The 11,264-nt window shown below is 42.7% G+C and overlaps 1 protein-coding gene across 1 annotated transcript in view; it reads right to left on the bottom strand.

Moving 5' to 3' along the window:
* LOC108803329 (myosin-4-like) overlaps positions 1-11,264 on the bottom strand; it is a 16,501-nt gene that overhangs the window by 672 nt on the left and 4,565 nt on the right. The window contains exons 3-39 of the mRNA XM_018575177.1: positions 10,916-11,129; positions 10,679-10,822; positions 10,408-10,592; positions 10,185-10,302; positions 9,990-10,082; positions 9,813-9,876; positions 9,083-9,181; positions 8,885-8,988; positions 8,631-8,769; positions 8,231-8,349; positions 7,992-8,141; positions 7,731-7,901; positions 7,337-7,646; positions 6,907-6,974; positions 6,727-6,814; positions 6,412-6,529; positions 6,166-6,289; positions 5,942-6,078; positions 5,601-5,856; positions 5,244-5,486; positions 4,952-5,128; positions 4,711-4,856; positions 4,466-4,556; positions 3,986-4,375; positions 3,776-3,902; positions 3,570-3,688; positions 3,021-3,217; positions 2,611-2,794; positions 2,347-2,512; positions 1,988-2,112; positions 1,591-1,899; positions 1,296-1,499; positions 1,085-1,210; positions 713-883; positions 518-622; positions 333-428; positions 90-221 (exon numbers count right to left, since the gene is read on the bottom strand). Coding sequence (XP_018430679.1) covers positions 90-221; positions 333-428; positions 518-622; positions 713-883; positions 1,085-1,210; positions 1,296-1,499; positions 1,591-1,899; positions 1,988-2,112; positions 2,347-2,512; positions 2,611-2,794; positions 3,021-3,217; positions 3,570-3,688; positions 3,776-3,902; positions 3,986-4,375; positions 4,466-4,556; positions 4,711-4,856; positions 4,952-5,128; positions 5,244-5,486; positions 5,601-5,856; positions 5,942-6,078; positions 6,166-6,289; positions 6,412-6,529; positions 6,727-6,814; positions 6,907-6,974; positions 7,337-7,646; positions 7,731-7,901; positions 7,992-8,141; positions 8,231-8,349; positions 8,631-8,769; positions 8,885-8,988; positions 9,083-9,181; positions 9,813-9,876; positions 9,990-10,082; positions 10,185-10,302; positions 10,408-10,592; positions 10,679-10,822; positions 10,916-11,116 — 5,796 coding nt within the window. The 5' untranslated portion in view covers positions 11,117-11,129. The remainder of the gene's footprint in view (positions 1-89; positions 222-332; positions 429-517; positions 623-712; positions 884-1,084; positions 1,211-1,295; positions 1,500-1,590; positions 1,900-1,987; positions 2,113-2,346; positions 2,513-2,610; positions 2,795-3,020; positions 3,218-3,569; positions 3,689-3,775; positions 3,903-3,985; positions 4,376-4,465; positions 4,557-4,710; positions 4,857-4,951; positions 5,129-5,243; positions 5,487-5,600; positions 5,857-5,941; positions 6,079-6,165; positions 6,290-6,411; positions 6,530-6,726; positions 6,815-6,906; positions 6,975-7,336; positions 7,647-7,730; positions 7,902-7,991; positions 8,142-8,230; positions 8,350-8,630; positions 8,770-8,884; positions 8,989-9,082; positions 9,182-9,812; positions 9,877-9,989; positions 10,083-10,184; positions 10,303-10,407; positions 10,593-10,678; positions 10,823-10,915; positions 11,130-11,264) is intronic.

The raw sequence follows: 11,264 nt of genomic DNA, 5'->3' as shown, positions 1-11,264 counted from the left end.
GGGGGGGGGATATCGTTTTGTAGTGCACTTTGTGGTTGTCATGAGGATGGTGTTATATTTGGTCATGGTCACTCCTGAGCTCTACTTGCCTTGCCAATGTCCCGGCTCTTGACCTTCAGCTTGTTGACCTGGGACTCAGCAATGTCGGCGCGCTCTTCAGCCTCTTCCAGCTCGTGCTGAGTCTTCCTGAACCTAGACAGATGTACAGTGGCTTGTTCCTCCTACAAGGAAGGCGATACAATGTGAGAAGAAGTATGTCTAAGGAAACTGGAGACTTTCAAAGTCTAAGATTACCCCCCCTCCCCCCTGCCCCCCTACAGATGTGTACTTACAGATTCCTCAGACTGTCTCTTGTAGGCTTTGACCTTCATCTGCAGCTTGTCTACCAGGTCCTGAAGCCTGAACACGTTCTTCTTGTCCTCCTCAGACTGCAATATAGAGGAGTAATGTAAGAAACGGGCTGTAAGGTCCACATGGAATGTTTCATCTTTAGGAAAACCCATGACCTGTTATCTACCTGATAAGACAGTTCCTTGACCCTCCTCTCGTACTTGCGCACACCCTTGATGGCATCAGAGCCTCTCTTCTGTTCAGCATCAAGCTCATTTTCAAGTTCACGCACCTGAAAAAGAAATGATTTCACCGTGTTCTGGAGACCATGTAAACTAACTATTGTTTGGTGCAGACTATAAATATATCATAGACGGGTTACCCTGGATTCCAGCTTCTGGAGCTGCTTCTTTCCACCTTTCATAGCCAACTGCTCGGCCTCATCCAGACGATGTTGAAGGTCCTTCACAGTCTGTTCCAGGTTCTTCTTCATCCTCTCCAGGTGAGCGCTGGTGTCCTGTTCTTTCTTCAGCTCTTCAGCCATCATGGCAGCCTAAAGAATCAAAGAACATCTATATTACCAAAGATCTTGTACACCTCGGACGTACCAAAACATCTCCCGAAACATATTTTGGGAAAATGCTTTTGACTTATTGTTTTGAAAATGCAAAAGTCCGAACAGGAAGCTACAAGTGAGATTCATGTCTTTCATTACCATACTATTCACTACTTATGGGTCAGAATTGGGACTTACATCTGTGATTGCCTTCTTGGCTTTCTCATCTGCATTCCTGGCTTCTTGGATAGTTTCCTCCACTTCACTTTGGAGATGAGAAAGATCAGACTCCATCTTCTTCTTAGTGTTGATCAGGCTGGTGTTCTTTTGGAGATAGAGAACCATAAGGTGTCACTTTTTCTATGAAAGCTTTTTTTGGATTTTGTAAAGAATGAGCTCCAGACCTTACCTGTGTGTGTAGAAGTTGGACACGCTCAGTGACATCGAGCAGCTCTTGCTCGGCCACTTTGCGACCACGCTCTGTCTGATCAAGGGCAGACCTCATCTCTTCAATCTCTGCCTGCATTAGATTGTTTCTCCTTTCCACGATGGCCAACTGTTCCTTAAGGTCTTCGTTTCCTCTAATAGCATCATCAAGATGGAGCTGGGCATCCTAAGTTGAAGGAACACAGTGTTGCCAATTAGGGTATTTCTGTAAGGCCACAAAGAGGTTAAGAATGGAATTAAGTGTAATAATTGTATACCTTGAATTGTCCCTGGACATTCCTGAGCTGTTTCTGGGCCTCAGCTGCCTGGCGGTTGGCATGGCTCAGTTGGATCTCCATCTCATTGAGATCTCCCTCCATCTTCTTCTTTATTCTCATGGCATCATTCCTGCTTCTGATCTCAGCATCCAGGGAGCTCTGCATGGACTCCAGGGCCCTCTGGCTGTTTCTCTTGAGCTGTTCAATCTCTTCTTCTTTCTCAGCAACCTTTCTGTCAACCTCAGACTTTATTTGGTTCAACTCAAGTTGTACACGAAGGATCTTGGCCTCTTCATGTTCCAGAGATCCCTAAATGTTACAGGTTTATTAAATACGGAGATCTATGGAGGCACAATGCCAAAGGGTTTTAAAGTATAACAGTGTCCAGTCTGCCTACCTCAGCTTCTTCCAATGCTGATTGCAGATCAGATTTCTCCTGCTCAATCTGTTTCTTGGCCTTCTCAATCTCGTGGATGCTCTTTCCAGACTCGGCAACTTGTTCTGTCAGGTCTGAGATCTCCTCTACAATCATTAGGAAAAGAACATATTTTCTATTGTCAGTATTCAAGTAGCTTCAAGCTCTATGTTTGTTCCCTTAAAAAATATATATATATATATATAATTGTTAGTATAGATAATAAAACGAATGAAGTGCTGGTGGCCAAATCATAAAGTCAGCACCTTATATAATACCCGTGTCCTAAAATGGCAGATTTCTTTGCCTATCCCCTACACTAAATGTAAAGAGAGACATACGCTGGAGGTTCTTGTTTTCCCTCTTCAGTGTCTCAAGCTGATCGAGTGACTCCTCATAGGAGTTCTTGATTTTGAATACTTCTGTGCTGAGGGATCTGGATTCCTTTTGAGAAGCTTCAAGTTCAGCCTGGGCCTCCTCATATTTCTGCTTCCATTCAGACAGGACCTATGTTATGCAAGACAATCATTTTTATTTGATAGGCACCTTCATACTGCATCACTTAGATCAAAATCTTCATTTGTTTCCATTTTTTTCCCACACACCTTATCAAAGTTTCTTTGTTTCTTATCCAGAGCTGAGCATGCTGAGTTGGAACGTTCTACATCCACCATGAGATCCTCCACTTCACCTTGAAGTCTCTGTTTGGTCTTTTCCAGAGAGCCACATTTGGAGTTGACTGCCTCGATTTGTTCCTCAGCATCCTGGAGACGCTGGGCCAGCTTCTTCCTGTTATGGATTTAATTAAATGTTAGAATTGTTCGGAATACTTGGACATTAGAAACAAAAAATTGCTTATTTGTGGATGTCAGGATTTCACCATCACATTACTGAAAAAATAAATCATCTTCCACCGGTGGAAACAATGGCACCTACAACTCTAATACAATTCATGTTAGAGGCTCTCATCCAAAACACCATAATGCTCTTAATTTAAGACTTGACCGAATCTTACTTGGCCTCTTCCAGTTCCTCTGTGCGCTGAATGGCGTCTGTCTCGTATTTTGTCCTCCATTGAGAAACCTCGCTGTTGGCCTTGGACAGTGAACGCTGAAGCTCACCCTTGGCTTCCTGTTCCTCTTCATATTGCTCTCTGAGAAGGTCACAGTCATGGCGGGCAGACTGAAGTCCATGAGCAAGGGCGTTCTTGGCCTTGAAGGTAAGAGGCACGTTTCATAAATGTAAGACATTGAAGTACATAAATCATTATTCTTACAAGAGACGACATCCACCCTCCGTTGTGTACATTCAGACTCCACGCTCTTCTGCTTTTAAGTTTAGATTTACAACCCGCTTTCTGAATTTGGAAGTGCAGTGTTACTGGTAATAGTAATGAATTGTCCTAAAATATGTTTGGTCCTTCTAGAACTAAGGCGCTAGTCGCAAAGAAATCCATATGTCAGATGAAGAGTTAGAATTAACAGATTTGTGGCCCAGATAATAAATGAATAAGCATGGGTTTAGGACAAAATCTAACAAATATTTCTGTGTATGGCGGCAGTACCTTGGTTTCCTCCTCAAGCTGCCTCTTCAGCTCCTCAAGCTGTTGGGTGAAGGCTTGTTTTCCTCTGGAGAGCTGAGACACGAGAGATTCTTTTTCCTCCAGCTGGCGGCCGAATTCCCCTATTTCATAAGATTGAAGGTGTAGATAAGCATGTTGTGTGAATCTGTTATGTCTTCTCTTCCTTACTCTTAGCATTCACAACTTACCATTTTCTGTTTGAAGACGTGCTTTTTGAGCACTTATGTCATTGATTACTCTGAGATGCTCATCTTCCTTTGTTTTAACTTCACTGTATTGGTCCTCAAGTGTTCTGCACATCTTCTCTAAGTTGCCCTAGAAGATAAACCAAAGTCATTATTTCTAGCATTCAAGAATGTCTTGGTTGCCAAAAACAACCTAGGTGGTATTTTACTTACTTTGGTCTTAGAGACAGACTCCATGTTGCTGGCCAGGTCATCAATCTCCATCTTCAGCTCACTCTTTTCTTTCTCCAGCTTCTGTTTGACCCTCTGAAGGTTGTCTATTTGTTCCCCGAGTTCTGCAGCGCTGTCAGCGTGCTTCTTCCTGAGAGCTGCGGAAGTGGCTTCATGCTGCAAGGTGGCCTCCTCCAGGTCCCTTCTCATCTTCTGGTACTCTGCATCGCGTTTCTTGTTCATCTCAATCTGAGCAGAAGTCGCCCCTCCGGCTTCCTCCAGGCGCTCGCTGATCTCCTCGAGCTCCCGGGAAAGGTCTGCACGTTGTTTCTCAGCCTTGGCACGAGCTGTGCGCTCCGCCTCGATTTCTTCTTCCAGTTCCTCAATGCGGGCCTAAAGTTCACACAAATTGCCGTTTTCTTTTAAATAGTTGATAAGAAAAAAACATAAAGCTGTTTGTATCATGTTTGTTGGACAATCTACCTGAAGTTCTTTGATTTTCTTCTGCAGCTGGGCAGCCAAGGCCTGTTCATCTTCAATCTTGCTCTGGAGCTGGCTGATTTCAAACTCCTTCCTGTTAAGTGAAATATAGACTTATATGAAGCTTCAAGCCATGAGATGATGCACAAAACAGAACTACATCACACTCATACAAAACATGAACAGAGCAAGGCCACGGGACAAAGAGGAAGACCTGGCTACCTACAAGTTAGATAAAATTGTCTTACTTTTTAACTTTTTCATCCAGCTGTTGCCTTTCATTTTCCAGATCCATCAGGGATTCCTGAGACAACTTCAGATCACCCTCCAGCTTCCTCTTTGCTCTCTCCATGTCCATGCGGAGCTTCTTCTCTTGCTCCAGAGATCCCTCCAGCTGAAAGAAAAGCAAATTTGTTCAAATTCGTGACATTGTTAATGTATCTTTTAGGTACCATCTCTCAGGATATTTTTGTTTATACTTCTACGTACATCATCTACTTGCTGTTCCAGCTTGGTCTTGGCCTTGGTTAGAGTGTTGACCTTGTCCTCTTCTGCTTGCAGATCATCTAGGGTTTGTTGGTGGGCTTCCTGAAGGGCTTTCTTTTCTTTAGAAAGTTTGGCAATGTTCTCATCAAGAACAGCCATTTCTTCAGTGAGGTTCTTAACCTACATTTCAGATGATATTTAAGTATGATTACCCTCAAATACAACTTGCAAATAACATATTTGGGTAAGTGTCAGCTGTTGATATTGAGGAGAACCAAGCAGAAAATGGAAATACCTTGTTTTCTGTGGCATGCTTCTCTTTCTCTACTTTGGCCAGAGTCAGCTCAAGATCATCAATGTCCTTCTTCAGTTCAGAACATTCATCTTCAAGTTTCCTCTTTTTGGCTGTCAACTCAGCATTTGATTCTTCTTCATCTTCCAGCCTCTCATTAATCTCCTTGAATTTGGCCTCCATTTGAATCTTGGCTTTGATGAGACCCTCACACCTTTCCTCTGCATCTGCAAGGCCCTCACATTCCTGGGAAGTAAAATGAATTATAGGTATAACTTATTTATTCATAGTTTGTGTATTATGCGGGGTGTTTTTGGGTGTTTGCTCAAATATGGTTATTATAAACGGTTTAACACTTACAGATGCAACTTGGAGCTGCAGGTCATTTTTCTCTTGCATGACGGATACCATCTTCTCTTCAAGCGCCTTCCTCTTTGCCTCTGACTTGACCAGAGCCTCCTTTGTCTTCTCGAACTCTTCCTTCATGTTGGCCATTTCCTTCTCAGATTCTGCGCTCTTCAGGAGAGGCTTGATCTTGAAGTAAAGCTTCATCCATGGCCAATGCTTGACATTCATGAAGGAGCGGACATTGTACTGGATGCAGAAGATGGACTCCCTGGAAACAATGTATCACTCAGATCAAAGTTTTGCGGTTCTAAAATTAATAAAGTTAGGAACAATGAGCATAAAATTGCAAGTACCTTCTCTCCATCATCCTCTGGAACTCAACCCTCATGAGGTATCCTCTGCAAATGGCCTGAGTACGAGTGATCAGCATTGCCAACTTCTCATCTCGCATCTCCTCAAGGACACCCAGGAGACCAGCTTTGAAAAACACCTATAAATGAAGTCAAATCAAATTAAAATATATATCGTTTTTCTTAGACTTTTTGATGATCTCGTACTCAACAAACTGTGAAAATACCTTAGTGTGTCCAAATCTGTACTGTGTGTGGTCAACATCAATGGATCCGAGAAGCTTCTCAGAAGCCTTCTTGCTGTCAATAAACTGACCTTCTGGGATGGCGCTTGCATTCAGGATTTTGTAACTGTATTGCAAATAGTAACACTTTTGTAAATTGAGATATATAGAACATCCTTAATATTGTTTATTTTATTGTTATGGTATGTTAATGCCATAATTGCACTCAGTGATATGAGCGACCCATACCGTTGCTTGAAGTCAGAGTAGAGAATTCTGCTGGGGAAACCTTTCCTGCAAATCCTGATGCCCTCCAGTACACCGTTGCACCTGAGCTGGTGCATGACCAAGTAATGATCCATAGCACCTAAACAGAATAGTTTCAAATTGTTAAAGAGAATCTATGGAGACAAATTTGTAATTGTAATGCTTCTAAGGTATTGACAGGTTTAAAATTGCATGCTGGCGCATAACCAACTGATGATCTATAATATCTAAATATAAAAATCATGATTGCAACTGGAACAGCATTTCCATCAAACAAACAAATATTGATCAGCTGACCTGGGGTCTTGGTTTCATTGGGGATCAAGCAACGCACAAAGTGAGGGTGAGTGCTCCTCAAGTTTGACATCAGCTTGTTCAGATTCTCCTGTAGACAGACAATAATGATTGATATCAATAAATGTCCAACAGAAATGAGAAAACATACAGTATGTATATCTAATATAAAGTGTCACACACCCTGAAGAGACAAGACACAGTCTGGAAAGAGGAACCCTTCTTCTTAGCACCCTTCTTGCTACCGGCATCTGCAACAGGAAGAATTTCATGAGGTTAGGACACGTGTGGAAGGATGGACGTTGCAGGTGATATGGGTGTAGGCTCAGTTCCTGAATTGGAGAATAGTATCTCCCCACGCTGGCCTTTCATCTTATGCGGCCATTGCAAACACTAAGGTATAAGGTCAGTACTGTGAGCGCATGTCTGTAAGACTTTGATGACAGCATTGCAGCGGAAATTCTTTTAGATGTGGGGGAGGCTAATGTGAAAAGATTGATGTATTTTATAAAGTATTCATTTATAAAAACTTAATATACTGGAAGTGTACCAAGCAAATATTAATGGGCACTGATAGTAAAGAAGACAGAGTACAGAATACAGAATGTATTACCAGCATCAGTGGCAGAATAGGCACCATACAGGAAGCTCAAGAGTTTCACTGATGACTTCTGGTAGAGCCCAATGACGGTCTCATTCAGCGGGTCCTTGTTCTTGTCCAGCCAGCCAGAGATGTTGTAGTCCACAGTTCCAGCATAGTGGACCAGGGAGAAGTGAGCCTCGGCTTTGCCTTTGCCAGGTTTGGGTTTCTGGAAGTTGTTGGACTTGCCCAAATGTTGGTCATACAGCTTATTGGTGAAGGAAGTGTCTGTCGCCTTGGGGAACATGCACTCCTCTTCCAGGATGGAGAAGATGCCCATTGGCTAGGTACACAACAGTAAAAGTATATTACTTTTAGAATTAGTGCTCCAAAATGAAATTTTACTGCCAATTGTCATGTTTTATACCTTCTCAATAAGCTCAATGCAGGCGGCCAAGTCCATGCCGAAGTCAATGAACTCCCAGTCGATACCTTCCTTCTTGTACTCCTCTTGTTCCAGCACAAACATGTGGTGGTTGAAGAACTGTTGCAGCTTCTCATTGGTGAAGTTGATACAGAGCTGCTCCAAGCTGTTGTACTGTTCAGAAGAAGACAATTTACTGAGTTACCCTTTCCCAGCTAACACACTGGCAGGGAATAAATGTATCAATCAAGACATGCCACTCACATCAAAGATCTCAAAGCCGGCAATATCCAAGACGCCAATATAGTGCTGCCTTGGCTGCTTGGTGTCCAGCTGCTGGTTGATACGGATGACCATCCACAAGAACATCTTCTCATAGATGGACTTGCCCAGGGCACCGACATTGTTGTACACCTTAACAAGAAAGGTAACAAATGTTCCAATCAGTTACTACGCTTTCATTTGTGTCCTGAAGATAAAACATGGAGGCAGAATGTAGGTACCTGCTGGACAGTTTGACCTTTGGTGACATACTCATTTCCGACTTTGACCCTGGGGTAGCACAAAGCCTTCAGGAGATCAGCTGAGTTGAGGCCCATCAGGTAGGCAGTCTTGTCAGCCACTGAAGAATAGTAATCATTGTTTTCATTTATATAATTGATTGAATTTGAGATATTACATTTTTTTGGGACAATTCAAGGCAAACTACAGTGATAATGCTCAAAAGGCACGTCATCATAATTGGTTATAGCTCTCTGGCTTTTTAAAAACAAATTACATTTCTATATAAACCCAACTAAATACAGACAGCTGAAATGCCTTGAGTGTAAAGGTTTTTCTTTAGTTTAAGTGTGAAAAAAGAAATATAATAACCTTAATGCTGAGAAGGGCCTTAGTTCTCACCTTCTGTGCCATCGGGCTCAGCCTGCTCCTCTCTTTGCTTCTGCTTGAACTTCAGGTTTCCATAGTGCATGACGGCGCCGGTCAGCTTGTAGATACCAAGCTTCTCCTCTGAGTTGAAGCCCAGGATGTCAATGGCGCTCTGATATTACAAAAACATAGAATCAGCTCAATGTGATCTTCATGTAATAATAATTATTAGCAAAACAAAAAATGTATTTGTGCTAAATATTTTTTTTATCAGGTTTTGAACTTACATCGGTGGCCATCAGCTCCTCTTGATCATCAATGCTCGCCACAGTGATCTCACCTTGGCTCACAAATGGAAAGTCGTAGGGATTGGTTGTGATCAGAAGTTGGTCTGTGAACAACGATGAATGCGTGTTTCATGGTAAGATGTAACAATTAAAGGCACACTTCTACAGAACTCACACATTTTCCTATTTATGACCTACCGATCAGTTCCGGCTTCTTGTTGGACATGATCTGGTAGAAGATGTGGTAGCTCCTCTCAGCAGACAGCTGGAATGTTACTCTGGATTTTTCCAGTAGATCTAGATCAATCGATAATCAATATCCCCCATAAGGTAAGTTACTCATACATCACTACATTAACCATATACAGTATAGGATTGGTTCTGCAAGCCATTTGGCCTATGTTGTTTGATACAATGTTTCAGGATCAGTGGATACAAGTTTGAAAGGCTCGAATCAAGACACCTGCAACCAAAAGCAATTAAGAACCTCTCAAGGCGGAGCCAGTTCAGGTATAGGTGATACCGGCGGTGGGTGATGTGACCCCGTTATCCATGAATGCAGAGTATGTTGAAATCAAAGGGTACCAGAGTCAGTAAGAATTTTATGGGTTCAAAGGGTTTGAACTCATTTGTTCTTTTTTTGGGAGACTAAGGTGATATTGTGTATTTTTTATGCCTAATTATTTGTGGAAATAAACGGATATTTTTGGAATAATTGGTGCATTTGTGTCCTGGGTATCTCCACAATTGGAGGGTTTACGTTTTAAAAATATATTTTGACAAGGAGTTCTTTTTCTTTTCAGGACAAAAGCATATACAGTATATGAATATATATGAGATAAAAAGACACAAAACCAGCTCTACGCCCACCAAGCGCCCTCCTATTACATAATATTAATGAATACATTGTCTCTCCTACAAGACTTACATGTCTCAATGTCGGCGGAGGACAGTTTTCCTGTGGTCCCAAAGTGGATCCTGATGAATTTACCCTAGTCAAGGACAAGACATAGTCAACTGGCAAAATCGTTACTTTGACTTTAGAGGGTATGATAAATGGCTAATGTGTGCCAACCATGTCAAGGTTCAATTAGGACCAACTTACAAAGCGGGAAGAGTTGTCATTCCTCACAGTCTTGGCATTGCCAAAGGCCTCCAGCAGTGGGTTGGCCTGGATGATTTGATCCTCCAAGTTCCCCTGTACAGGTGTAAAACAAATTCATTTTTTTCTTGCTCATTCTATTTATTAGCATCATTTTGGATGCTCGGAAGACTTCAAGACCAAAAAGTAGCTGCGCACCTGAATTTTTCCTTGGGCTTGTGGCTCCTCTTTCTTCTTGTCGGGGACAGCTGCAATTGTTGCAAAGTACTGGATGACACGTTTCGTGTTGACAGTCTTTCCGGCACCGGATTCTCCGCTGGGGATAAAAGAAGGAAACAGAAAACCGTTATCTCTCGCACAACTCATGTCCCCAACGTAACTCCACATCTCTTTCTTGGAGTGACGTAGACACATTACTTACGTAATCAGAACAGACTGGTTGTCACGATCTGTCAGCATGAACTGATAGGCGTTGTCAGAGATGGAGAAGATGTGTGGTGGAGCCTCCTGACGCTTCTTGCCGCGGTAGGCATTGACCACCTCGGGGTTGTACACGGGCAGCCACTTGTAGGGGTTGACGGTGGCACAGAACAGTCCGGAGTAGGTCTACAAAGGACACAAAAAAAGCTCAAAGACACCAGAAGTCAATTGCAGAGTGTAATGGAGAGGAGTGAGCTGGCGGGGAGACTTACGTAGATCATCCAGGCTGCGTAACGCTCTTTGAGGTTATACAGGACAGATGGTTCATTCAAGTGGGTCATCATGGCCATGTCTTCAATCTTGTCGTACTTTGGGGGGTTCATGGGGAAAATTTCATCTTCCTTCACTGTTGCGGTCTACAGAAAAGCAAAGATCGAATTGTTTGTATTTCTTAAACACGCGCACGCACGCGTTGCAACTCAGAGGATCGTTAGCTTTTTCCAACTTACGGACATGTCTTCTTTCTTTACGGTGACTTTTCCCCCCTCTCTGCCGGTGACGATGCCTTTTACATACATTTGCTTGGGGTCAACCACAAAGAAGTTTGTTTTGGCATCGAAGGGCCGGTTCTGAGCCTCAAGCCTATCTTTATCTGACTTCCTGAGGTACTGGGCAGCCTCCCCAAAGACTGCCATCTCAGCATCACCCATGGCTGATGGTTTTCTGTATGAAGGAAATACAAGTTTCTGATTGTAACAGGAGCAATAAGTAGGTGTGATGGCAAAGTCATTAATGCCCCCCCCCCCTCTCTCTTTAATCAGCACCTTATAAGTAGGTGTGATGGCAAAATCATTAATG

Source organism: Nanorana parkeri, unplaced genomic scaffold (genome assembly GCF_000935625.1).
Source record: "Nanorana parkeri isolate BGI_ZX_2015 unplaced genomic scaffold, ASM93562v1 scaffold3610, whole genome shotgun sequence".
Lineage (NCBI taxonomy): Eukaryota > Metazoa > Chordata > Amphibia > Anura > Dicroglossidae > Nanorana > Nanorana parkeri.
The sequence above is the reverse complement of the archived record's forward strand: the minus strand, read 5'-3'. Positions and strand labels throughout refer to the sequence as shown.